Here is a 26,213-nt window from a genome sequence, read left to right on the forward strand (position 1 = left end):
GGACCTGCGGCTAACCGCGATTTGGCATCGAACTTTTCGCCTGAAAAGGCTAAGGCTACGGAAAGCCTAGGTAGTCCATTCTCACCTAAACTGCATCCATAGCACAGTATGGTTTTGAGTTTGCCCCGCTGAGAAGGTGTAGTTTTAGGATAAGTCCTTCCCAACAATTCACGCGGCTGAAGGAAAAGGTAGAGGAGATGTAGGCACTCTGCTTAATTCAGTTGAGGCATGGAATCCCCCTTCTGGGATGCTGGAATAGTAGATTGGTCGCTGGATCTTAGTCAGGAAAGGGAGCGGGCGGGGTGGGGTAACTCTCTTCCATCGGTAAAGATTCGTAAACGGACTCTTTTGAAAGGTTGGATTTCGTTATTGGAACAAATCCATGTCTCCTAACAACTACCTGCAGCCATTCTCTCTGAGCCTGGTCAGCGGAATAGAGGAACTGTACTCCTTTGGTACTGTTTATCATCACCCGAGTCATGGCCTGCAGGCGGGGTGAGGCCCTGGCGTAGCCGATGAACCGGAGGCCTGAAGGTCTTCCGGGTTAGGAACTCGAATGTCCTCAATCCTCCGAGTTTCCACGTATTGCCGGGATAGAGATGAGACCGCTCTTGGAAGGGGGCGTATGGACGCTACTCTCCAAGGGTTGTTTCATTGTAGAACGGAGAATGAGAGTCATACCGGGGGCAAGTTGGGCCCACCACCTTGCATTGAAAAAAAGGTGGACAAATGGAAGGCTTAGAGGAGCTTGGCTCAGTCCGGCCTATAACGTTGTCCCTGAGAGGTAATTTCCTATCAGACAACCGAGAGAACAAATTTTGTTCCATGCTATTTTTCAGAGACACCCAACCAATGATCAACCCACCTGTTGTTGTAACAGCAGCCATTGGCGTTCCAACGTCCAAAGCCGGAGCTGCTGCGGAGGTGGAAGGGTGGCCCTGAACTGGAACCAAGGGTAGCTTGGAACTAACGACCTCCGCCTGGGAGTGTCGGCAGTGGAGATCTCTCCCTGGAGGAGCTAACTCCTCCCGACGGACTTGAAAGAGCCGGACCCAGAAGCTTTAGATCCTCTCCTGCCTACCGGGATTCCCAGCCTGGAGACTTACGAGAAGAGGATGACCGCCAGAAGCCGTCTTCCTTAGACGACGACCTGACGTCTTCGTCAAGGTTTTCACTGCCTGACCCGTTGACCTTGGGTCTAACTTGAATGCGTTCAGGGAGAAAGTAAATAAACATCATTACCCGGTGTTAAAGCCTTGGAAGGGATTGGAGAGGTTTGCAGGCAGTAGAAGAACCAGTAGCACCCAATGGGTATCCCTTGGGTGGTCCAACTTACCTACCTTCGACCAACAGGGTCCGTCGACACCATAACCATGGGTTCTACAAATTAATATCAAAGCGTCGCGATTCTTCCGAGGAAGAATAGTCCCTGGCCTTAGGTCTTCGTCAACCGAATGGCAGCCAGCTGTTGCTGGATGAAAGCAAGGATAGTCGGGGGGGGCCGCAATATGCTGGGCGGGGGCTCGACGTAGCCTGTCGCCTTGCGCCTCCGGGGGGAAGATTTAGTACCGCCAACCTAATTCTCAAGATGTAGGGTCCATACCCATTGGCGGCGTTCTGTTCCCGAAAACCGCCAGACCCAGGCCCGCAGGGTTTGGCCAGTGCTGGTATCCCTCACCAGCCGGAGCCTGGGAAGAGAGGGTATTGGATTAGATTTAAGAATAAGCTTAAAAACTAAAAACTAACTTTAAAGCGTAAAACTTACAAATTATAAGGGGCGGGGCTATAAGACCCTCCCCTGAAACTCTTTACCTTAAGTTAGAGGTGACTTAATGATAAAAACTTAAGCACTATAAAAAATGAGAACCAGTTTAACGGAGTTGGAATACTTACCCCCCGTCATAAAGATGCTGGCTCCACCAGAATCGTAAAACAGATTGGTTACCACTTCTCCGTGGTACCAGACCTGGATGTCCCCCGTGCGGAGGTCCGCGCATGGAGCATGGGAACCGGCAAAACTTCGTGTCCAACATGGGGTACCTGAAAGTGTGGCGGCAGCATCCCGGTATGCTCAACAAGTTGGTGGTCTGTAAGTGGAAAAGTACACATGAGTATCTTTAAAGACTATCACTTACAGGCTAAAGGTACAGAACGAACAACTCCGTTGCATGCCCGGAGCTCGGACAAAAATTTTGGGCATAAATAACCCCTCACCTTAATCGCCGCCTGAATAGGCTATAACCCCGGAGGGATCCGGGTGAGACAAGGAAGGGAGGGGGGATGGTTTTAAGGGGCTCACTTAAAAGATAAACTTAAATGGTTTAACATTAATAATAGATCTTAAAAACCTAAAAAACTCGAAAAACGTACCGGACGAAGTCCAGTGCGTGGCGGGAGTGTTGTACACCTCAGCGGAGAACGGAGTGGTTAGAAGGGACCGACTGGTATTGTTCCCGGGTCCACCCTGCTGGGTGGACTAGACACACCTTTCCGATGGAATGCCGGAGGTCTTCCGGGGGTAAAAGGGAGCCTAGTAGGTGGAAAGGGGGGAAAGGCAAGAGGACAAATACAGACTCGGGCTAAGCAACGGAGCGACGGCGGTGGGTGGCAAGGCAAAGGAGGAGGGGAAAGAAAAGGCCAGTCCCACCCCCCCCACCTTATTCCCATACCGGGCCCGGAACCGAGAAGCGGAGAGGTCGAGGTCCAGTCTGGGTCTGTCCCCAGTTCCCCTCTACTCACCCTCCCGCCTGTGGGGGGAGAGAGGGATGGCAGGCGTCGGGTATGCGTAGGGCGAGCATGTGGGCCAGACCAACCCAATTCCCCCCCGACTCTATAGAAGAAGCAGGGGGGAGGGGGGGAAGGTGAACGGACTAGGCGGGTCTGGACCTTGCCTCGTGATCACGTAGTGACCACGGAGGGCCGATAAGAACAAACAACTAAGCCATAAGAAACAATAACCCAAACTGATCAGGAGAGTAATGATATCCGGGAAACAACCGAACTGAAGAGCGGTAGCATATAGGCCCAATGGGCCATTGACCTACCTAGCTCAGCAAGCCAAGACGCCTAGCTTAAACTTTAACAAAAATAATATAATTCAAGTCAAATGAATAATAAAAATGAAAGAAAGAAAAAACAATTAGTAGGAGAAAAAAGCCAGGGAGTGTAACTGACTAACTCGAAGGCAAGTTCCTACCACTCAAAGCTACGGCGAGGCCTGATACTAAAGAGCCGTGGCTAGGGTCTGGATGGGAAGGAGACCTACATAAGGTAAAAAGACATGCATGCATGACCAAAAACCGGTAGACCGTACCCTCAAACAAAAGCGGGATAATTGAAAATAGAGCGCTACTTAAAGTAAGGGATGTTCTGGGGTAGATGGGAGACCAAGAACCAACCCACAAAAAAAAAAGAAAAAAACCGACGGGCAGAAACCATGCTGCCATGCTTTCCGACCTAGAGGTTTCGTATTTATACCTAAAACAAAAAACGGCAAATACCGGGCTCAGGGCCGGAAAAGGGAAAAAAAAAAGGAAAAAAACCAAATAGCAAATAACAAAACTGGAGTACATTTAACTTAGCTGCTGCGGATGGCTGCAATGCTCCATGGTAAATAAAATTCCAAAGGAAAGGGCACAAAAAACACAGAGTAAAAAATGGCACGTCTGAATTGGGTGTCACTAACTGAAAAGGATGGCCACCAGAGGCGCAGCAGTCGGCAGCATGGGATGGAGTAGTAGTAGTAAGTGCTGCCCACTCTGTGGGGTCGGCTCTCCTCTGGGGATTTTGTAGTGGGAGAATTCTTTTGGCATTTGGCTCGTGGTAGTGGTCTCACTCGCCATATGTTCATACCGACACCCCTTGGAGGGTGAGCGAGTCATTATACTGACCTTTTTCTTTATTTATTTATTCTCTGGTAGGTGTCAGTACATTTACCCTAGAAATAATAGATTAAAGGATATTTCGCGCAGCGACACGAGCTGAGCCCAGAAAAGGGATTTTGACGGAGGAAAAATCTATTTCTGAGCAAGGGCCCGTGTTTGCCCAGTGAAATCCCACCCTGTTTTTATCACCCTTGGCCCAAGCTTGACAGGCTAACTCCAAGGATGACCGGTAGAGGCGCTAGGTGATGGCGTCGGGGGCGCTAGTAGTAGTCGTAGCTGGGTGCAGGCTTTGATTTAGGCGGCCCTCTCAGGTAGAGGATTTCGTAGAAGGATGGATCTAAATGGTAAGAGACCCGTGGTAGTAGTTTCACTCGCCCCAGAAAAACCATACCGACACCTTTCATATAGGTGAGCGAGTCAGAATATTCTGACATTCCAATTTAGCTTTTTTTCTCTGGTAATGTTAGCAATAATTTACCTTAGAAATGTGTGCTAAAGGGACATTTCACTGGGCGACACGGGCCCTTGCCCAGAAATAGATTTTTCCTCCGTCAAAATCCCTTTTTTTAGGGGCCACAAAAACTTAACCTTTTTTTCTCTTTTCAGATTTTGACCTCTATGGATCCAACACCTTTTCTGGCAGTCACATATTGTGAATAGTAGTTTTAGGAAGAATTTCCTGTGTGTGCATATAGCATTTATTTTGTATTTTTTGTAAATATTTTTGTACAATATTTTTTTGTATGTACTTATTTTTTTAATATATTTGTAATAATATTTGATTTCTGGGCTCAGCTCAGTCGGCCATTGAAAGTAATCCTTAACATCATTCTTTCTAGGTAAAATTATCCTAAAATTACCAGAGAAAAACAAAATTAAGAAAATGTCAGTAAAACTGACTCGCTCACTCTTAAAAAGAAGTGTCGGTATGAAATAGGGGCGAGTGTGGAACACTACCACGAGACAAACACCAATTAGAACTTCCCTATCAGAATCCCCCCAAGAGAGAGCCGATACCAACGGGCGATGCAGCCTCTACTACTACTACTAGAGGACGCCACGGACAGCAGCGCCCTAGCGGACATCCTTAAATTTTAGCACCCAGCGACAAGTCGCCATTTTCTGTGCTCTTGTTTTTTCTTGAGATTATCCTCTTTGGAACCATGGAACGCTCTGCTATCGCCACGGCTAAGTTAAGTAACTCATAAGTAACATTTTACGGTAATTTTATCTTCCGGGTACCAGTATTTTCCCTTTTATAGGCCAAATACGGTTCCTCGGTTGTCTCGTGGCGGCCATGCCGCCTCGTAAGAATTCCCGGTCCTCCATACTGGGACTTCTTATGCTTATGGGCTACTTTTTTCACATTCATTGTTTACATCGAGTTTAGCTAGTCAGCCCTCCTACCATTCTCTTAGCTTGGTATTTAGGGCTATTATTATTTTTATTTTCGGCCCAGCATCCCGGCTCTTGCTCTACATCGGCTATCGCTGGCTCCGAGGAGGCTTCTGTTTTTCGGAACAGTCTGCCTCCTCCTGGGCTTCTTTCTCTTTTACTAACAGTGTCTCTTCCCCCTTTTTCAAAATATGGTTTTATTTAGGGTGTTAGGCTAGCCTAGGTGCTTGTTCCACATGTTGGTACAGCTTGGTTCACGTGGCCCTACCACGGTTGTGTTGCTCGTGGCCTAGGCCACTCGCGGTCACGTGTACTATAGCACCTTACCCTGCCCCTTCCCTCCCTCTCTGATGTAGGGAGGAGCTGGGGGACCCCTTGGTTGTCATAACAACCTCATCGCCTTCTCTCACACTCTCGGAGGTGCCGGGGGGTCCCGCCAGCAGGGGGTATAGGGCGACCACTATGAGGTACCGGGTCTCCATACGGGTAGTTGGTGAGGTGGGGAGGAGTAGGCCATCCCTCCCCCCTTTCCTCGCTCCCGCCGTGTTTCGCCGGGACCTCCATCCCCCCCCTCCCCTTTACTCAGCCACCTCCCTTACGATACGAAAGGAGCCTTCCGTCGCAGCCGGGGCCCATTTGGTATAGTATATTGGCTCCGCTAGCGGGCAGGGTGGGTGCATGGATGGTCGATTGCTTGCCTACTATATCCTTATATTCTCTCCCCGCTACCGGAAGGGAGCTTACCCTTACCTACGCACTCTTCTAGTAGACGGGTGGAGAGGAGTTGCTTTTATGTTGTTATTTTGCTACTTTAAGGATATATACCCTATTATAAGATATTTTACAATGAATTGTGTATTATTATTTTCATTTTATCAACCATCCCCGCCATTTTACGTCGTGGTTTCCATTACCACCACTCCTAGTTGGTTGATTCTTGTGCCTCCGCCACTGGCGGAGCCATAGCCTATCTTCCAACCTGGTTACCACACGTATTTTAGCGGGGCTCTGGTTTTATCTAACTTTATCGCTCCGGCACCAGCGGAGCATATGTTAGGCTGTAAGTGTTTACTCTGTACTCATGTACGTTTTCACTTACAGGCTACCAACTGCCAGGTCCTCGCTTGTAATGCGACGCTGTATGACCCCTGTGGACATGACGAGTGCAGGTCTCACGCCCCGTGTGCCACTTCGTACAACGAGTCCATCGTCTGGCACCCCGAGGCCTGCACTATATGCTACGACCTGGTCGCGCAGCTGGTGGATGGGGTAAGTCCATTATGAGGTTACTTATGAATTTACTAACAACTTCTAGTTCGTAAGTTTGTTAACCCTGTCCGCAATTGGTAGCTAATCCAGCCTTTCTTTCAGGCTAGCGGTGTGAGGGAAGTCGCCCTCGCCACCCTGAAAGCGTGGGTGGGCGGCTTTGGGAAAAACGCCGCCAAGGGCCAGCCCTACATTCTGGATAGAAAGCTGGCCATCCAGATCTTCCCTGCGGGCAAGTCGACGGGCTACGTCGACCCCTTGTCCGCCGCCCCCGTGATAGCCGCCATCCAGCAAGAACTCCAGACTTCGTTGGGGGTCGTAGCCTCCAGGAGTCAGTCCCGGACGTCGCCTCCTGGACCTGAATCTCGAGCCGATGGCGGTAGTAAGTGAGGATTTGTTGTTGAGGTAGGTTTGTCGGGCGCCCAAGGTCTTTCCTTGGGCGCTCCTGGGTCTTCTCCTGTCCCTCTTCGCCGCCTCCTTCCAAGGCTTTCCGGGATCCGAGATCCATACCACACTCCCGCTCTCTCTGTACCTCCTAAGGAGAAGGGAAAGAGAGAACCGAAGACTTTGTCTAAGACGACTTCTAAGAAGTCGTCTTCGTCTTCTTCGGCCAGGAAGTCATCGACTTCATACGCCGACGCGGTGAAGGCTAAGCCGAGCTCTTCCCAGTCGAAGAGCTCCAGAAGCAAGGCTTCGAAGGAGAAGGCTCGCGCTACCTCCGAGTCGCTGCCTTCTCCCGCTTCCGCTGCCCCCTCTCCGGCTATGCCGGCAGGGGTGGCAAGCACCAGCTCCCGCGTTCCCTCTCCTGTCTCATCAGGAATGATGGAGCAGGTAGGAGCAATGGTGGGTTCCCAAATTTCAGCTTGGGGAACACGTTTTTGAACAGATGTTCGCGCAATTGTCGAGCAGTCTGTCTCAAACTGGACAGACGGTCCAGGAACTCTCTAATAGGATGAGAGAGAATGAGGATCGGGTAGCTGGGCTATCTCAGGCTCCTCCCCCAGTCTCCCCTGCTTCTAGCACGGGGATTCTCCAACTTCCGTCTTACGACTCCTTGCCAGCTTTCTCTATGGACAATCCATGGAGAGTAGCGGCCTATGCTCCCTTTAAGGACGGGATGATTTCGATCCCGGAGTTTGGCACTCGAAGGATTGAGGACTTCGAGTTCTATCCTCCGGGTCTGTCACAGCCTTTCATCGGGTATGCTAGGCTGACGCCAACGGCTCTTACGAGAGAGGACAAGATCTCGAAGGAGTCAGTCCTCTACAGTAGAGATCACGCCCAACGGGAATGGGTTCACTGCCTTGAGGACTGGGAGTGTACTAATACTAGACTCCAGGCCTATAAGAGCCCCTTCACTATTTTCGCGAGCGGAAGAGGAGGTTCTCTCTTCCGTTCGCCACGAAATTGGTGGAGAAGGCTCTTCAGGCAGTCCTCAAGGATGAGCCCGTTCCACAGTTGAGAGAGTCGGAGTCTACTTCTCCACTCTTCCCGCCTTCGGAGAGTTATGGAAAACCTGCCAGCTACTTTCACGCTGGGTAAACTCAAGCCGGACTGCGCTATGGACCAGTTCGGTGAGAAGTTACCTAGGCTGCCGGATTCCCTAATCCAGGCAGAGTTCGATGCGCGAACTAGGTTTGGCAGGTCCCTTAACTCTCTCATCGTTACGGAAATGGCTGCTCTCTTTCTTACGCTAAAACGAACCGCTGTTCAAGATCCTGGCGAAATCGCAGTTTCAGAGACGGTTCTGTTAGACGCCTTTGACTTCTTCCAAGCCAGGAGGAACTGTCGGAAGCATGTTCTTCAAGAGTGCACTATCAGGCACGACGCCTAATAGACTCTTGGCTGCGAGCATGTGGGGAGCGGATCTCTTCCCAGAGTCCGCAGTGAACGAAGTCCACCACGAAGCTGCTAGACTCAACCAGAGCCTTAGAGCTAGGTGGGGTATTTCCTCTAAGAGGAAACAGGAATCCGTTCCCACAGCTGGCAAGAAACCAAAGAAGGCTGGTAAGAGGTTCCAGCCATATAAAAAAACTCCAGCATCAGCAGCAGTTTGTGCAGGCAGTCCCAGTTTACCCAACAGGGACAACCTGCTACATCTAAGCAATCCCAACCTTCCTCCTGGTGCCCCAGCAATCGCAACCTTCGACTTCCTACGCTATCTCGCCTGCCTTTAACCCTGCTTATGAGGCTCAAGGCTACTCTCAACCGAGGGGTAGGGCGAGAGGTTACTTTCGTCACCGTGGCGCAGGAGTAAGCAGTTCAGAGGAGGGCGTGGTGGCCAACCCGCCCATCAGCAATGAGGCTCCCCAGTAGGAGGGAGGCTGTTCCTCTTCCGCCACAGGTGGGGGTTCAGCAGTTGGGCACAGAGCATAGTGTCCAAAGGATTAGGCTGGAGCTGGATCCAAGATCCTCCTCAATCAAATCATTTCATCAGATACCGTCAAAGGAATTGATAGATTACGCGGAAGAACTCCTTCAGAAAGGAGCTATTGCGAGAGTCAAACATCTAAAATTTCAGGTCGCTTATTCAGCGTGCAAAGAAAGGACTCAAGCAAAAAGAAGGGTAATCTTAGACCTTGTCAAGCTAAACTCTTTCATTCGCTGCGACAAGTTCAAGATGCTTACCCTCTCGCAAGTAAGGACCTTACTTCCGCGTGAGCCGTCACATGCTCCATCGATCTTACAGACGCATACTATCATATCCCTATAGCCAGGCACTTCCGCCCATTCCTAGGATTCAGGCTAGGAAATCAGACGTTCTCATTCAAAGTGATGCCCTTCGGTCTGAATGTAGCCCCCAGGGTATTCACAAAGATAGCAGAAGTGGTTGTACAAAACACGAGAGCTCAGGGAATCATGGTAGCGGCATACCTCGACCGATTGGTTGATCTGGGCACCAACAGTCGAGGAATGTCTCAAAGCTACCAAAAAGTAGTTCACTTTCTGGAACATCTGGGGTTCCAGATAAACAAAACGAAATCCAGACTTATTCCGGAATCTCGTTTTCAGTGGCTAGGAATCCAATGGGATTTGTCCTCCCACAATCTTATCAATTCCAGTGGTCAAACGGAAGGAAATAGCAAAATCGGTCAGGCAATTTCTCAAATGCAAACAAACGTTCAAGAAGAAACCAGGAGAGAATCTAGGGTCTCTTCAGTTTGCTTCAGTAACAGATATCCTTCTGAAAGCAAGGCTGAAAGATATAAATCGAATTTGGCGGTCAAAACGCAAACTCCAAATATCGAGACAAGTTGTCAGTAATTCCACAGATCCTCCGCAACCAACTACGGCCTTGGTCAAAAGTAGAGAACTTAGCCAAGAAAGTACCCCTTCAATATCCCCTCCAGTGTTAACCATTCACACGGATGCATCCCTGTCCGGGTGGGGGGGATACTCTCAGTTCAAACAGGTTCAGGGGACTTGGTCAGTGCAATTTCGCCAGCTCCACATAAACGTGTTGGAAGCAATGGCAGTATTTCTTACTCTGAAGAGACTGCTTCCCCCGAAGAAGTCTCATCTAAGGCTAGTTTTGGACAGTGCAGTGGTAGTTCATTGCATCAACAGAGGAGGGTCCAAATCCAAGCATGTGAACCATGTCATGATAGCCTCTTTGCATTAGCAAGCAAACACAAATGGCATCTGTCTGCCACTCCCGCAGGAGTAAGAAATGTGATAGCAGACGCTCTGTCCCGGTCAGTTCCTCTGGAATCAGAGTGGTCTCTGGACGTCGGGTCGTTCCAGTGGGTAAGCCAAAGAGTCCCAGGTCTCCAAGTGGATCTCTTCGCCTCACAAGCGAACCACAAGCTCCCTTGCTATGTGGCCCCCAACCTGGACCCTCTGGCTTATGCCACAGACGCCCTGTCGTTGGATTGGAATCAGTGGAGGAGAATTTATGTTTTTCCTCCAGTGAATCTTCTCTTGAAAGTCCATAGACAAACTAAGGTCTTCAAAGGGATAGTAGCTCTGATTGCACCGGACTGGCCCAAGAGCAACTGGTATCCTCTTCTTTTGGAATTGGGTCTCCGACCTCAACGGATCCCAATCCCAAAAAACTATCAACAATCAGTACAAATGAGGACTGTGTTCGCTTCCTCAGGAACTCTCCAGACCCTAACTTTATGGACTTCATGAAGTTTGCGGCTAATAAAGATGCTGACATTGATCCACAGAATTATCTTCCTAGAATCAGATAAGAGAGAGTCAACCATTAGACAATATGACTCAGCTGTTAAAAAATTAGCATCTTTCTTGAGAGAATCGAACATACAACCATGACAGTTAATTTGGCTATATCCTTTTTCAGATCCTTATTTGAAAAAGGTTTAGCAGCTAGCACGATTACCACTCATAAGTCTGGCGGCTTTGAAGAAAATCTTTCAAGTAGGTTTTCAGATAGATTTGACTGAATCTTATTTCACATCTATCCCTAAAGCCTGTGCTAGACTTAGACCTTCTCAGAGGCCTACTACAGTTTCATGGTTCTTAAATGATGTCCTCAAACTAGCTTCAGATACTGACAACTCATCTTGTACATTCATAATGCTCCTGAGGAAGACGCTATTCTTATTAAGCCTAGCCTCAGGAGCTAGAATTTCAGAACTGTCGGCTCTATCCATGGGATGCGGGTCATGTGGAATTCCTCCCATCAGGAGAAGTTCTACTTGCTCCGGATCGTAGCTTTAGCCAAAAATGAAGATCCTCTTGCAGGTGGGCTCCTTGGAAGGTTATCCCACTTCCACAGGATCCTTCTCTCTGCCCAGTATCAACTCTTAGAGCCTTTCTATCTCGCACTTCTTCTAGATCCTCGGGTGCTCTCTTCATGAGAGAAAAAGGTGGTACTTTATCAGTTAAAGGCATTAGACAGCAAATCCGTTTACTTCATTAAACAAGCCAACCCTGAGTCATTCCAAAAGCACATGATATCAGGGAGTAGCCACCTCAATTTAATTATTTCCAACATATGAACTTTGAGGATCTTAGAAAGTTATCTGGATGGAAATCCCCGACAGTCTTTAAACGGCATTATTTAAAGTCCTTGGAATCTTTAAGTTTTCAGCAGTAGCAGCGGGAAACATAGTTCCCCTGATACTGCTTAGTAGTTGTAGTATTGATCCAGGTCTCCTTTCTACCTACTTCAACCAACATGCCATCAACCACGTCAGGCTACTCACATCATAGCCTTAGCCGTTGTGTCTTGTAGTGGTTTGTCCCTTATTTTTTTTTTTGCTAGGGACAACCCACCCTTGTACTGATATGTACTTCAGTGTTCCTACCCTTATTTTTATGCTAGTAGGCAACAATATGTGTATAAATTCTCCATTGGGTTTGTGATAAGTTTCACTCACAATGTGTTTGTATATATTTGAATTAATTGTATTAATTTGTATTAATGATGGACTTGAGTGTTCCTACCCTTATTTTTATGCTAGGGTGGGTAGGACACATATATGTATATAATTGTATTTATATATTCTAATTAAGTAAATCCAAAAGTTTTCCTTATTTTACATGCATTTATTATGTTTTATTATCTACCATTTAAGTACTTTAAGTTTACTAACATTCTGTTATTGATTTTTTGTAATAAGTTAGTTTAAGTGCTTATTTTTGTATGCTGTATCTGATTTACTTATATTATATCCATCATTTTAATCTGTTTTTCATTATTTTCCTTTTCCATCTTGTCTGTTTCTCTGGTACTCTTTCATAGGCCGACACGAGCTGAGCCCAGAAAAGGATTTTGACGAAGGAAAAATCTATTTCTGGGTGATTGGCTCGTCGCCCTATGAAACCCATCCCTTTTTTTATGGTTTGTTTTCCCCCCCACCCCCCCTTGCAGGACAAGATGTATTTATGTTTTATTTAGGATGTCCGCTAGGGGCGCTGCTGTCCGTGGCGTCCTATAGTAGTAGTAGTAGAGGCTGCATCGCCCGTTGGTATCGGCTCTCTTGGGGGGATTCTGATAGGGAAGTTCTAATTGGTGTTTGTCTCGTGGTAGTGTTCCACACTCGCCCCTATTTCATACCGACACTTCTTTTTAAGATGAGCGGTCAGTTTACTGACATTTTCTTAATTTTGTTTTCTCTGGTAATTTTAGGATAATTTTACCTAGAAAGAATGATGTTAAGGATTACTTTCATAGGGCGACACGAGCCAATCACCCAGAAATAGATTTTTCCTTCGTCAAAATCCTTTTGTAGATGGGTATGATTTATCTTCTCAGTAGTGTTCAGCAATGGTGAAATTGATTTTAGAAATTAAAATGTACAGCTACAGTTTTTGAATTTTCACAAATTTTTCTGGCGCTCGGATCGAGCACAACCCCACAGACCTTTAAAGGGGTACCAAAATAGCGAAACCTATCCAGGGTTAAGTAAAGACTGTAATTTAAAAGCTGTCAGTGCTGATCAATAAACTGAGGAATCAATTCAGGATGCCTTCATGAATGGTCTTTCTTCAGCTCACAAACGCCAACACCTCCTAGAGAACAACATGCTTGACTTACAAGGTGCCTACAATCAAGCATATTCCTTGGACCTTGCACAAAGGAATGCTGAAGCCTACGCTTCTCTGACTGCACACACTGTTGTTACTGTTACCCCTCAGAATCCACTGACATCACAAGTTCTTCACTCAGCTGCAGTGGTAAACCTCAAGTCTTCGGAAGAGGATGCCATACAAAGCTCACCTGACGTTTCTGAAAAGTCAGCAGTTGCTGCTACCTACAATGTACAAAAGAAATGCTACTTTTGCGGAGGACGATATCATGCTAGAAGTACATGCCCAGCACGTGAAACTACCTGTCATAAATGTTCTAGGAAGGGACATTTTGCTCGAGTTTGCCAGCCTAAATTGACAAAAGCGTCCGTAGCAACAGTGTTTAGTTCTCATATCATGACTACAGTGACAAGTGTTCCTCATGGACTTTCACAGGCTGCTACTGTAGTAACAGTTAAAGGTAGGAAGTTGAGTGCCCTAATAGATTCATGTAGTACTGAGAGTTATATAAGTGAGAAAGTTGCTCAAGAATTGGAACTGAAAGTGCATCCAAGTAGTAAGGGAATTAGTATGGCTCAGAAATCTTTAAATACTAGTTCTCCCGGATATATTGTGGCCGACCTCATGCTTGGACTCAAAAATCAATCTTATCCTGATACACATCTCGGTGTACTGAGGGACCTGTGTGCAAACATAATTCTTGGGCTAGATTTTCAGAGACAGCATCTAAGTGTAACATTTGAATTTGGTGGGCATAAATCTCTGTTAACTTTGAAAGCAGTAATAACTATTGTGTTTTTACAGCTGCAGGACTAGAGGAACCATCACTCTTTCATAGTTTATCACCTAATTGCCGACCAATTTCTACCAAATCCAGACGTTACAGTAGGGATGACCAAGACTTTATAGGAAAGGAAGTAAATAGGCTACTCCGTGAGGGCGTAATTGAACCGAGTTTATCTTCATGGCAAGCCCTAGTTGTTGTGAAAAACCCAAGTGATCAGCATAAGAAGAGGATGTGTGCTGACTATTCGCAGAAAATTAACCAGTATACTGAGCTGGATGCATACCCATTACCAAGGATTGATGACATGGTGAATAATCTTGCTAAGTACCATGTGTTCTCTACTTTTGACTTGAATAGTGCATATCATCAGATACCAATTAAAAGGTCAGAGAGAAAGTACACTGCTTTTGAGGCAAATGGGGGTCTGTATCAATTCTGCAGGATTCCTTTTGGAGTAACGAATGAAGTAGCTGCTTTCCAGCAAGCAATGGACAAATTAGTAAAGGAAGAAGGTTTGCAGGGTACTTTTCCTCATCTTGACAATATCACAATTGCTGGAACTACACAAGAAGAGCATGATCGCAATGTAGATAATTTTCTAAAGGTTGTGGAACGAAGGCGGCTAACTCTAAATGAATGTAAAACTATCAAATCAGTGCGCTCCATAAAAGTTCTAGGTTACTGTGTGGGGAATGGACATATACAACCAGATCCTGAGAGACTTTGTCCGCTGCAGGAACTATCTCCTCCAACAGATCTGGGATCCCTAAGGAGAACTCTAGGTATGTTTGCTTATTATGCCAAATGGATTCAAGATTTTTCAAATAAAATTCAGCCCTCTGCAGCTACAAAGAAGTTTCCTCTAGATGCAAAAGCTCTAAGTGCCTTTAACCAACTCAAAAAGGAACTTGAAGATGCCACCCTGTATTCAATTGATGAAAACTTGCCATTTGAAGCTGAGTGTGACGCATCTGATGTCGCTGTCTCTGCACTTCTAAACCAGGGTGGTAGATCTGTTGCTTTTATGTCCAGAACACTGCAAGGGAGTGAACTCACTACCAAATTGTTGAGAAAGAGGCTACTGCTATCATAGAAGCAGTACGTCGATGGAGTCACCTACCTGGCCCGGTGTCATTTTACTATAATAACTGATCAGCAGGCTTTAGCATTCATGTTTGACAATAGGAAGCGTACTAAGATAAAGAATAACAAGATACATGAGTGGAGGGTGGAACTTGCAGTTTACAGCTATACAATACACTATCGCCCAGGGAAGGAGAATGTAGTTCCTGATGCTCTTTCCCGAGCCTCCTGCTGCTCAACCTTCTCTACCTCTACACTTACCGACCTTCATAATGGCCTTTGCCCTCCTGGGATTACCCGACTGTTGCACTTTGTAAGATCAAAGAACCTCTCATTTTCTACAGATGATGTCAAGAGGACCTGAGCTTCTTGTAGGGTTTGTGCAGAGTTAAAGCCTCGGTACTGCCAACCTCCAGCAGGTACTCTCATAAAGGCCACTCAATCAATGGAGAGACTCAGTACATATAGACTTCAAGGGACCTCTACCTACTGCTTCACGTAATCCATACATGCTTACAGCTGTTGACGAGTATTCACGGTTTCCATTTGCTTTTGCATGTCCTAACATGAGTACCAAGTCTGTAATTACATGCCTGGAGCTGATATTTAGCTTGTGTGGGATGCCAGGTTATATTCACTCTGACAAAGGTGCATCTTTTATGTCCAAAAATCTTAAGGCGTTTCTTTCGCAAAAAGGGGTAGCGACAAGCCATACAACTCCGTATCACCCAGCAGGGAATGGCCAGGTAGAGAGATTCAATGGCATCATATGGAAGGCAGTCTCAGGTCCCAGAACTTGCCTGATGGTCCAGAAGCACTACATTCTTTAAGGTTGCTGCTGTGTACGTCTACAAATACCACCCCTCATGAGCGGTTCTTTATGTTCCAGCGTCGTTACAGTCATGGAAGCTCCTTACCTTCATGGCTAATGGATCCTGGACCCGTATTGTTGAGCTTGTACAAAAAAAGAATGAGCCCTTGGTAGATGAGGTCGAACTTGTAAATAGTAATCCAACTTATGCCAATATAAGGTACCCTGATGGGAGAGAATCTACTGTGTCTGTTTGTGACATAGCTCCTTGTCCTGAAGGTCATCTCCCCCATCATCCGTCAACTGAAGGAATGAGTAGTGTTCATGGTGTTCATCTTGACACTGCTAAAGAACCTACAATCATGGCTCCACCAGAACCAGTGTCACAGGAGCAGTCTGTAGCAGATTCAACTCACCAAGAACAAATGAACAATGATCTTGGGCCTGAAGTGAGAAGATCTACTCGTGCTTCTAGACCACCTATGCGCTATGGCTGGGACTAGATTTTATTAGTTCCTATTCTGTGTTTTATTCTAGGAGGGGAGAATGTGGTATATTATTATTTAAGGATGTACTATGTTTTGGCCCTGCATTCTCCTTCTCTGTTTTGTAACCCAAGTTTGATACGAGTGTCGTCCCATCAAGAAGCATTATCTCACTCTGTTTACATACAGGACTCTGAGAGATAATGGTGGTCAATATGATATTGTAATGATACAATTAAGTTTGTTCATACTTACCTGGCAGATATATATATAGCTGTATTTTTCCGAATCCGACAAAAATTTAAACACTTACGACACACGCAGTGGGAGTCAGGTGGTTAGTACCCATTCCCGCCGCTGGGAGGCGGGTATCAGGAACCATTCCCATTTTCTATTCATAATTTTTATTTCCACTGTCTCCTGAGGGGAGGTGGGTGGGTACTTGATTATATATATCTGCCAGGTAAGTATGAACAAACTTAATTGTATCATTACAATATCATTTTGTTCATGAAACTTACCTGTCAGATATATATATAGCTGAATCCCACCTTTGGTGGTGGGAGTAGACAGAATAGAAGATTTTAGGAAACATATATATGCAGATAATTGATATCTTGGTTCCTTACCTGTTAGCATAGCTGACTTCGTGGTTACTGCCGCGTAAGTCTGCTTGTGCTACTAGAGTTGCCAGCAAGGTAGAGACCTATAAAGCTGGTGCACTCCAGATGATCTGTCAACAGGGGCGAGACCACGACGTGACTAGACCATTGACCATACAAATGAGGGCAACGTAAGTAAACCCAAACACCTGGCGTAGCCTACCAAAAGTATCCCACTTAGACTAAGCTAATGGAAGGGAGATCCGCCGCAGGCGGTCAACCCCACAACCATAACACAAGTTAAAAACTCCCCTAACCATTAAAGGATAGGATGAGCGCTACCTGGCCCTGCCCCCAAAACAGTGTCTGCAGCGACGTATGGTCCGAGCGAGTAACAATTTTCGTATGTTGCTTTCACCTCCCGCAGGTAGTGTGAAGCGAACACCGAATTGCTTCGCCAATAAGTGGCGACCCAAAATATCTTTGATTGCCATATTTTTGTGAAAAGCCACCGAAGTAGCAATAGCCCTCAACTCGTGGGCTTTCACTTTCAGAAGCTCCATGTCACTTTCACTACACTTTTCATGGGCTTCCTTAACCGTACTTCTTAAGAAGAACGCCAGTGCGTTCTTCGACATCGGAAGATCTGGTTTTTTTCACAGAGCACCACAAGTTCTCCGAAGAGCCTCTGCATGCTCTGGTTCTCTGCAAATAAAACTTGAGAGCCCTGACAGGACACAGGACTCTCTCAGCTTCAGAGGTCCCACTAGCTCCGACAACCCTTTGATCTCGAACGTCCTCGGCCAAGGGTTGGAAGGGTTCTCGTTCTTTGCTAAGAACGTAGGACTTAAGGAACAAACTGCACTATGATCCTTGAACCCAATGTGCTTGCTTATGACTTGAATTTCGCTAACCCTCTTCGCCGTCGCCAGAGCGGTTAGGAAAATGGTCTTCTTTCACAGTCCCAAATGATCTAATGAGATCATGAATGTCTCTATCATTCGCTAATCAGTCTCTGGATGCCTGAAGACCACAGAAAGCACGCTTCTGTAGCCTTTAATCGTGGGAACGGCTAGTTTCGCTTCTTTCCTAAGGTGAAGAAGGAAATCTGCTATCTGGCTCACAGAGGTTGAGGTGCAGGAAATGCCCTTCTTTCTGCACCAACTTCTAAAGACAGCCCACTTTGATTGGTAAAAACTGCGATTGAGGAGGGCCTCCTTGCGGTGGCAATCGCCGTTGCCACAGGTCTTGAAAAACCCCTCGCTCTGGCCAAAACTTCTTGATAGTCTGAACGCAGTCAGACTCAGAGCGGGGAGGTTTTTGTGGTACCTCTCGAAGTGGAGCTGTCTGAGTAGATCTTTCCTTAGGGGCAGAGTCCTTGGAAAGTCTACCAGGAAGGACATCACCTCCGTGAACCAGTCGACCGCTGGCCAGAAGGGGGCGGGGGGATGAGGGTCATCCTCGCTCCTTCTGATGCAGCGAACTTCCTCATCCACTTCCCCGAGGATTTTGAATGGGGGAAAAGAAAAGGTAAATGTCTAGTCCCAACCAATTCCACAGTAGGGCGTCTTTACTGGCCAACTGCTCCCGGGTCCAGAACTGGGGAGCAATACAGCGGAAGTCTCTTCGTTCGGGAAGTTGCGAAAACGTCCACATGAGGACGTCCCCACAGCTTCCATAGCGCCTGGCATACCTCCTGATGAAGGGTCCATTCCGTCGGCAGAAGCTGTCCTTGCCGACTGAGAAGGTCCGCTCGCACGTTTTCCACGCCTGACACAAATCTTGTCAGAATCGTGACATTTTGCGACTTCGCCCAAATCAGGATATTCTTCGCGATGGCGAACAGAGAAGGAGAGTGAGTTCCCCCCTGTTTCCTGAGGTATGCCAAGGCTGTGGTGTTGTCCGAGTTTATCTGAACCACTTTGTTGGAGACTTCCTCTTGGAAGAACCTTAGAGCAAGGAAAACCGCTGAAAGTTCTTTTAGATTGATGTGCCAGGACACCTGTTCCCCTCTCCAGGTGCCTGACACTTCTCTCCCTCCCAGTGTTGCTCCCAACCCGTGGAGGACGCGTCGGAGAACAACACTAGGTAGGGGTTCCGAAGCTTGAGCGAAAGTCCTTCCGCAAGCTTCTTTGGATCCAACCACCATTTGAGGTGCTTTTTCACTTCTTCCGTCAAAAACAAGACCTCTTCTAGATCCTGTTTGCGTGACCAATTGCTTGAGAGGAAGAACTGAAGTGGTCGGAGGTGCAACCTTCCCAGAGAAACAAACTTCTCCAGTGAGGAAATGGTCCCCAGCAGACCCATCCATTCCCTCACCGAGCATGTTTCCTTCCCTAGAAAGGCTGACACTTTGTCTAGGCATTGAAGTTGTCGCCCCTGGGACGGAAAAGCCCGAAAAGCCACTGAGTCCATCTGAATCCCCCAGATAGACTAAGGATTGAGAAGGAGTCAGATGCGACTTTTCGAGATTCACCAGAAGTCCCAGGGACCCTCGCTAACGACAGAGTCGTGTGAAGGTCCTTCAGAGACACGGTCTTGCGATGGAGGCTCGAATAAGCCAGTCGTCTAGGTAGAGAGAGATCCTTATTTCCACAAGATGGAGCCACCTCGCAACGTTCTTCTTAAGAACGTGAACACCATCGGCGCCGTGCTGAGACCGAAGCAGAGTGCCCTGAATTGGAAAACCTTCCCTTTCAGGACAAAACCCAGGGAATTTTCTTGATCAGGGATGGATGGGGACGTGAAGTATGCGTCCTGAAGGTCTAAAGAGACCATCCAATCCCCCGTCTTAAGGCTGCAAGCACGGATTGCGTGTCTCCATCTTGAACTTCTGCTTGGTACGAAGCGATTTAGACTGCTGACATCCAGAACGGGGCGCCAACCCCCATGACTGCTTCGGCACTAGGAACAGACGGTTGTAAAACCCTGAAGAACTCCGGTCGAAGACCTGTTCCACCGCCTGCTTCTCGATCATTTGATCTAGTAGATCGAGAAGCACTTTCTGCTTTTCTCCCTGATACGAAGGAGACAAATCCTTTGGTGTCGAAGACAGGGGGGGTAACCAGGAAAGGAATTCTGTACCCCTTCTTGACGATGTCCAGAGACCAAGCGTCGGCACCTCTCTCTTCCCAGGCTCTCGCGAAATGTAGAAGTCTGGCTCCTACTGTGGGCGGTGGCTGAAGGACTTCCCTCTCACTTCTTGCTCTTGGAAGGAGCGGGAGTCTTGCCTCTGAAAGAGCCTCTTCCTCGAGGGGCTGGCTTCGGAAGAAGCAGATCGAAAGGGCTTCGATTTCTTCAAAGCAGAGGACCCAGAAGACGAAGTAGTTGTAGGCTTCCTAGAAGACTGTGCCAGAAGGTCTTGGGTTGCTTTCTCCTGGAGACTGGCAGCTATGTCCTTTACCATAGACTGGGGGAAGAGATGTTCTGAGAAAGGAGCGAAAAGAAGATCCGCTTTTTGCACTGGCGAGACCGACTTTGCAGTAAAATTGCAAATAAGTGCTCTCTTCTTCTTAGCAGTCCCCGTGCTGAAATGAAGGCAGCCAATTCCTCAGAACCATCCCTGACGGCCTTGTCCATGCAAGACAATACTGGACAGCTCCCCCAGGACGATGGAATCAGAACTCCCTGACCTGGCATCCAAAACTCCTAGGCACCAGTCAAGAAAATTAAAGACCCTCTAGTGTCCTGAAGAGGCCTTTAAGGTGAAAGTCTAGCTCACTATGTGTCCAAGAGACCTTAGAGGAAGACAGAAAAGATCTTCTGGTGGCATCCACAATACTACCAAAGTCTCCTTGAGCCAAGGCTGGAAGCTTAACTCCGACGTTTTCTCCCGTCTCATACCACATACCAGCTTTGCCACAAAGTCTTGAAGGTGGTAAGGCGAAAGAAGTCTTGCCTGAAGGCTTCCTCTTCTTTTCCATCCCCAAATCATGGACCCTTGCGAAAAGCTTGCTTCGTAGAAGCGACTTCTTCATTTTCACAAAGCGAGATCTAGTAGCTTTGGATGACGAAAACTGAGAGGGAGGAGTACGTGGAGCTTCAGGTTGGAAAGTGTCCTGCAAAGACTGACTGTAGCAGACGAGTCAAAACCTTGTAGTCCGTCGAAACTGGAGCCAACTGCTGTTCTTCGTCCACTTCGACGAAAGCGTCACTATTTCCTCTTCAGACACTGGAGGGAAGTCGGAGGAAGTAAGGAAGAGTCACGAGCTTTCTCAAAAGAGAAAGAGCGGCGAACAGGAAGAGTTCCGCTTGCGCCTTGCTTTGCGCTTGCGGAGGTGGTAAACTGACGTCCGTAGGCGTGCGCTTGGCGTCCGAAGCCAATCTACTCCGGCCCGACTGAAGAGCGCTCGACAGCAACAGGTGTACACCTGGCGTCCACTGGCGCGCGCCGAGCGTCCACTGGCGCTCGCTTACCTTGCACCGAATCACGCTCGGCGTCCACTAAAGCGCGCTTGACTTTCACAGAAGTGCGCTCGGCATCTAAAGAAACGCGCTTCCTATCTACAAGTTTCGTAGCAGCGGAAACAACCGCTTTACGAGAGCGAGAAACGAATTTCTCGCCTCCTCTAGAAAGTTGCTGGGGAGCAGAACGAACTCTAGAGGGAGACTCAAACGGAGAGAGAGACGAGCGAGGAGAGGGAGAGGGAGAACGCCTCGACCTCTTCACAGGAAGATTGTCATCCTTCTTACGGCGACGTGGAACAGTCTCTCCTCGAAGAAAAAACATCTCGAAGTTGCTGCTGAAGAGACTGGAGAATCTTGCTTGTAGGTGAAGCCTCCTTTTCTGGGGAGGGGCTGATCCTGTGAGCAGGCGAGTGGCGAGGGGACGCCTTCTTCCTACTCCCAGGAACCGCCACTTCACGCACCTTAGAGCGACTGCGGCGCTCGAAAGAAACATCTAGGAAAGACTCCGCCTCCGAAGAATCCTTACGCTTCTTCTGCGGAGGAAAAGCAGCAAACGCACTATCAGGCGCTCGCGTCCTTTTCAGCGGACGTGATGCGGTATGAGAGCTCCACCCCTTGCGCGGGGAGGAAGCTTCAGAAGAAGAAAAGCACTCCTTGAGAAGACGTGCACGTGCACGCTCCTTGGCAGTCTGGGTAGGTTCGTCAGAAGCTGCCGAAGGCACGCCAGATCGGTGGGGGTTCCTCGTAACCCTCCTTCGACTTTCGACATGCTCTCTCCCTGTAACCTGGGAGTCAAGCAGAGGTCTAGGTCTAGAGGCGGAATGAGGCCGATCTGACGCACCCTCCACTACACAAGGGCACTTTCACTGCACTTCTCTTCACTTTTGCTCTCCAGAGCTAACACTTTTGATTCTAAGTTACGAATCGATTCAAGAATTAGCGATAAAGTATTACCTTCTACCGACACTGCTTCAGGGGCCAGAGGCAACACTACAGGGGTAGGAGCATAATCTACAGAAGGAGGGTTAGCAGGAGAATCATTAAAATCTTGCCTACCTGAAACACTCCTGGAGGAAGACCTCCTTAACCTATCTCGCTCAAGTTTCTTTAAGATAGGTTTCATACGCCTTCCACTCAGACTCTGTTAATCTTTCACACTCCTTACAACGACTTTCAAACGTACATTCATTCCCCCTGCAAACCTTACAAACAGAATGTGGGTCTACTGAAGCTTTCAGTAGCCTACCTCTACATTCGGACATAGAACAAAATCTAGCGCTAGCAGAACTAGACCCTGACATCTTGATCAAAGAAAAATCAATACCAAATTCAAATCAATCCAAAGTCAACGTGTGCCAAGCCACCGATCCAATTCAGATACCACCAAACCAAAAAACCAAAAGGGATACTCAAGTAGCTAGTAAGTTTCCAAAATCTGGACGGAGGTGCTGCAAACAGGTGTTTCCAGCACGGCGACAGAAAAATTATGAATAGAAAATGGGAATGTTCCTGATACCCGCCTCCCAGCGGCGGGAATGGGTACTAACCACCTGACTCCCACTGCGTGTGTCGTAAGTGTTTAAATTTCTGTCGGATTCGGAAAAATACAGCTATATATATATCTGACAGGTAAGTTTCATGAACAAAACATCATATATACCTATATCTCTGTTAGGTAATTATCAGTAATATTATAGGGTAAGGATTACTAGCATTGTAAGGAATATTATTATTTATTGTTGTCATTGTAAATATACTGTACTAGATTATTAAGGAAGGAATTTGTGTTTGTTTCAGTGTATGTAGTAATGGTTTAAGTTGAGTAAAGCTTGGGAAACTGCAACCAAGTATTTTATTGTCATCACACCCAGTGTTTTAATACGAGTACCTTCTCTAAGTCAAGCAAGGAGGAGGGAAAGAGAAAGCAGCATTTCCTTAAACTCTCTTGGCTGCTAACCAACTTCCGACCTTACCCATAGCTTTCTTGGCTGAAAGACAGCACCAACTAGGGAAGATCAAAAGAATCTGAAGAGACTGTGCTCATATGAAGAGTTGTAGCATGAGAGACAGGAGTAGCTGGCTTGAAAAAGTTGGCATAACTTTTCAAGAAAAATTGCAGAAGAGCTCCATAGGCCATCAGCGATTTAGAATCTTCTATAGCAAGCTCTTCCTCTTAAGCAGAAGACACAGAAAGCTGATGAGGGTCTGCCGCGCTGACCCAAAGATGAGACGAAATATGAGTAGCCGCAGGCGGAACTGGTGCTGTGAAAGGCTCAGGTGCAGGTGAGAGAACTGGCGCCACAGGGAGCCCAGAAGGACAAGGGAGATTCGGTGCTGCTGGGTGCTCCTGCTTCTCTGGAGGATCATGCACCAATGGGCGCACATACACCATAGAAGGATCCAGAGTTGAAAACTACACATACTGGAGCCACAACGGAAGCTAAATTGTGCCCTGGTGTCACTGAACGCTTGTGAGGTAAATCCCTCTCCAACACACCTGCACTAAAATGTACACTAACTCATTCTAGAGAGCGAGAAGTAACTGTAACAGGAACTGATACAGCTGGAACAGCCACAGATTACACTGGCACTGATGGGCACACTGCACTTGGACGTTTCTGTATCACAAAAGGTCTGGAAAATTCTCCTCTCTTACATTTACCAGGAGAATCTTCCAAAGAAAATTTCTCTAGGTTGTCCCAGAAACTACAAGGTTTAGCCTCATTAGCCTTATTAGGCAGTACCTGAGGGGCACACGAAAAGTCCACTGCAGACCTTTTCAGTGGTCTGGAAAAGACACTACTGTGCCATAAGCGCCATTTCTCGATGCATCCAAGCTCAAAGAAAGACGATCACTGTCCAAGATGCCTTTTCGATGGCTGTCTTTCACAGCCTGGGAAACAGTGACAGATGCAACTGAGGGCCCAACTGCCCATGGACAGACCCCACTGACCACCCTGGGGCTTCTGGCATGACTTCTCCAAAAATAGAATGAGAGTCATATTTCCCTGAAGTTACCCAGCTGCAATAACAGACACTCGACATACTAGAGTCAGACATAGCTAAAAAAAAAAAAAAATAAAAAAATAAACTGGTCAAAGTATATATTGTTAATTATGCCTGTTTAGGGTCAAAGTATACTGTTAATTATGCCTGTTTAGGGTCAAAGTATACTGTTAATTATGCCTAACTAGCTAATAAATGCCAAACGTCTATAACAAAAGAATCAGAGTACTTCATGGAAGATACTGCAAAACACTTGATGAATGATGAAATCCAAATTCACAGAAAGCTACAGCTTACAATCTTCGTTGCAGGCTGGTAGAAATAAATGGAGCTTCTTTGCCAAGTTGTTTACCTATCCCCCAGTAGTGGGCAGGGGTACCAACATGCACCAAAACAAAAGAATTGCTACCGCGATTTTCAAATTCTAGCTACCGGTATTAAGAAATTCTTAGCTATGTAATTACTTGGTAAATTACTTAAATGAAATTTATCTTCTACAGTGACAACAAACGGAATGCGAGTCATATTTGATTGATGTAAGCCTGGTATTGCAACCATTGGTGCAAAACTAAACACCAGAAGAACTAGTCAGACATACTTAGTCACAATTGGGGAAAGTCGACCGTAGATAAGCTAATATAATTAGCACAAATGCTACCACAGCAAAGAATACTTCACCAAAGGCGACATGAACTACAACCATTAGGTGAAACAAATTCAAAACAAAACTGTAAAAACAACCAATGATCCAGCATTGACTGGCAGAAACAAATTGAGCTCTTCAGCTGTATTGTACCTACGTATTCTTCCCTGAAAGTGGGCAAGGTCAGTTACCTACACCAAAGCAATTGGTGAATTGAAAATTTAAGCTGTCGTAAAAGTTAGAAATTAATAGCTATGTAGTTAATTGGTAAGTTACTTATATAAAAATGTATTTTTGCATTCTTGTAGGATACAGTGTAATGAGTCTAATAAGTAAAAAACTCTACAGTGCTACCTGCTGTCTTGCTAGAAACTAAATTTGTAATGCAATATGTGTAGGACTTATAAAGCTTACCCCACAATGAGTTGCAGTTGACATCGTAAAATTGTAACGTAATGATAGGTAGATGCACAAAATGAAGGCGCTTAAGGGAAGCATTACTGTTGCAATTGATAGTTTCCGCAAAGGAATGCGGATGACCGTCTCCGAATCTGACATCGTCGTCCATTAAGTCTAAGAATATAAAAAGAAAAACAATAGGACTGATAGTTTTTTCACTTCCCTGTAACATAAAAAATTTTCAAACAATGTCTATGTTTCACAGATGCAAACAGAACTTACTTTACTGACATCAAAACATCTAAGACAAAATCTAGATTGATTAAAGGGATTGAAGTGCCGTGCCTGTAATTATAAAATGATAAAATGAGAGAAGTGTGACTTTTCCAGGTCTCATTTTTTGATCAAGTAAAATTTTGTAAAGACACAGTTTGCATCTCTAAAGCACTTACAAAGGTGTAAAACAAAGTTTGTTTTAGAGATAAACTTTGTTAAACTTTGTTTCACAAAAAGCTGCAAATATCTCACTTTTATGACATGGAAATACAGGCAGCCCCCCCCAGTTATTGGCCAGGGTTCCATTCTCAGCGGGGTTCTTAACCCTCTTACGCCGAAGCCCTAAAAATCAAAACCTCTCCCGTATGCCGGGGCCGGTTTGGAGTGAGCGCGCGGAAGCGGAAAAAATATTTTTTTCAAAAAATCACAGAGCGCTTAGTTTTGAAGATTAAGAGTTCATTTTTGGCTCCTTTTTTTCATTGCCTGAAGTTTAGTATGCAACCATCAGAAATGAAAAATAATATCATTATCATATGTAAATGATGCGATATATGGTAGCGAAAAAAAAAATTCATACATAATTGTATTCACATCACGCTGTGCAAAAAACGGTCAAAGCTAACGAGTTACTTTTTTTTTCGTTGTATTGTACACTAAATTGCAATCAT

General features: G+C 46.4%; 1 protein-coding gene across 1 annotated transcript in view; it reads right to left on the minus strand.

Moving 5' to 3' along the window:
* Nucleotides 1-25,462, minus strand: part of LOC135221411 (post-GPI attachment to proteins factor 2-like) — a 300,470-nt gene extending 275,008 nt beyond the window's left edge. The window contains exon 1 of the mRNA XM_064259194.1: nt 25,285-25,462. Coding sequence (XP_064115264.1) covers nt 25,285-25,428 — 144 coding nt within the window. The 5' untranslated portion in view covers nt 25,429-25,462. The remainder of the gene's footprint in view (nt 1-25,284) is intronic.
* Between the last annotated feature and the right edge of the window lie 751 nt (nt 25,463-26,213).

This window comes from Macrobrachium nipponense, chromosome 20 (assembly GCF_015104395.2).
Source record: "Macrobrachium nipponense isolate FS-2020 chromosome 20, ASM1510439v2, whole genome shotgun sequence".
Classification (NCBI taxonomy): domain Eukaryota; kingdom Metazoa; phylum Arthropoda; class Malacostraca; order Decapoda; family Palaemonidae; genus Macrobrachium; species Macrobrachium nipponense.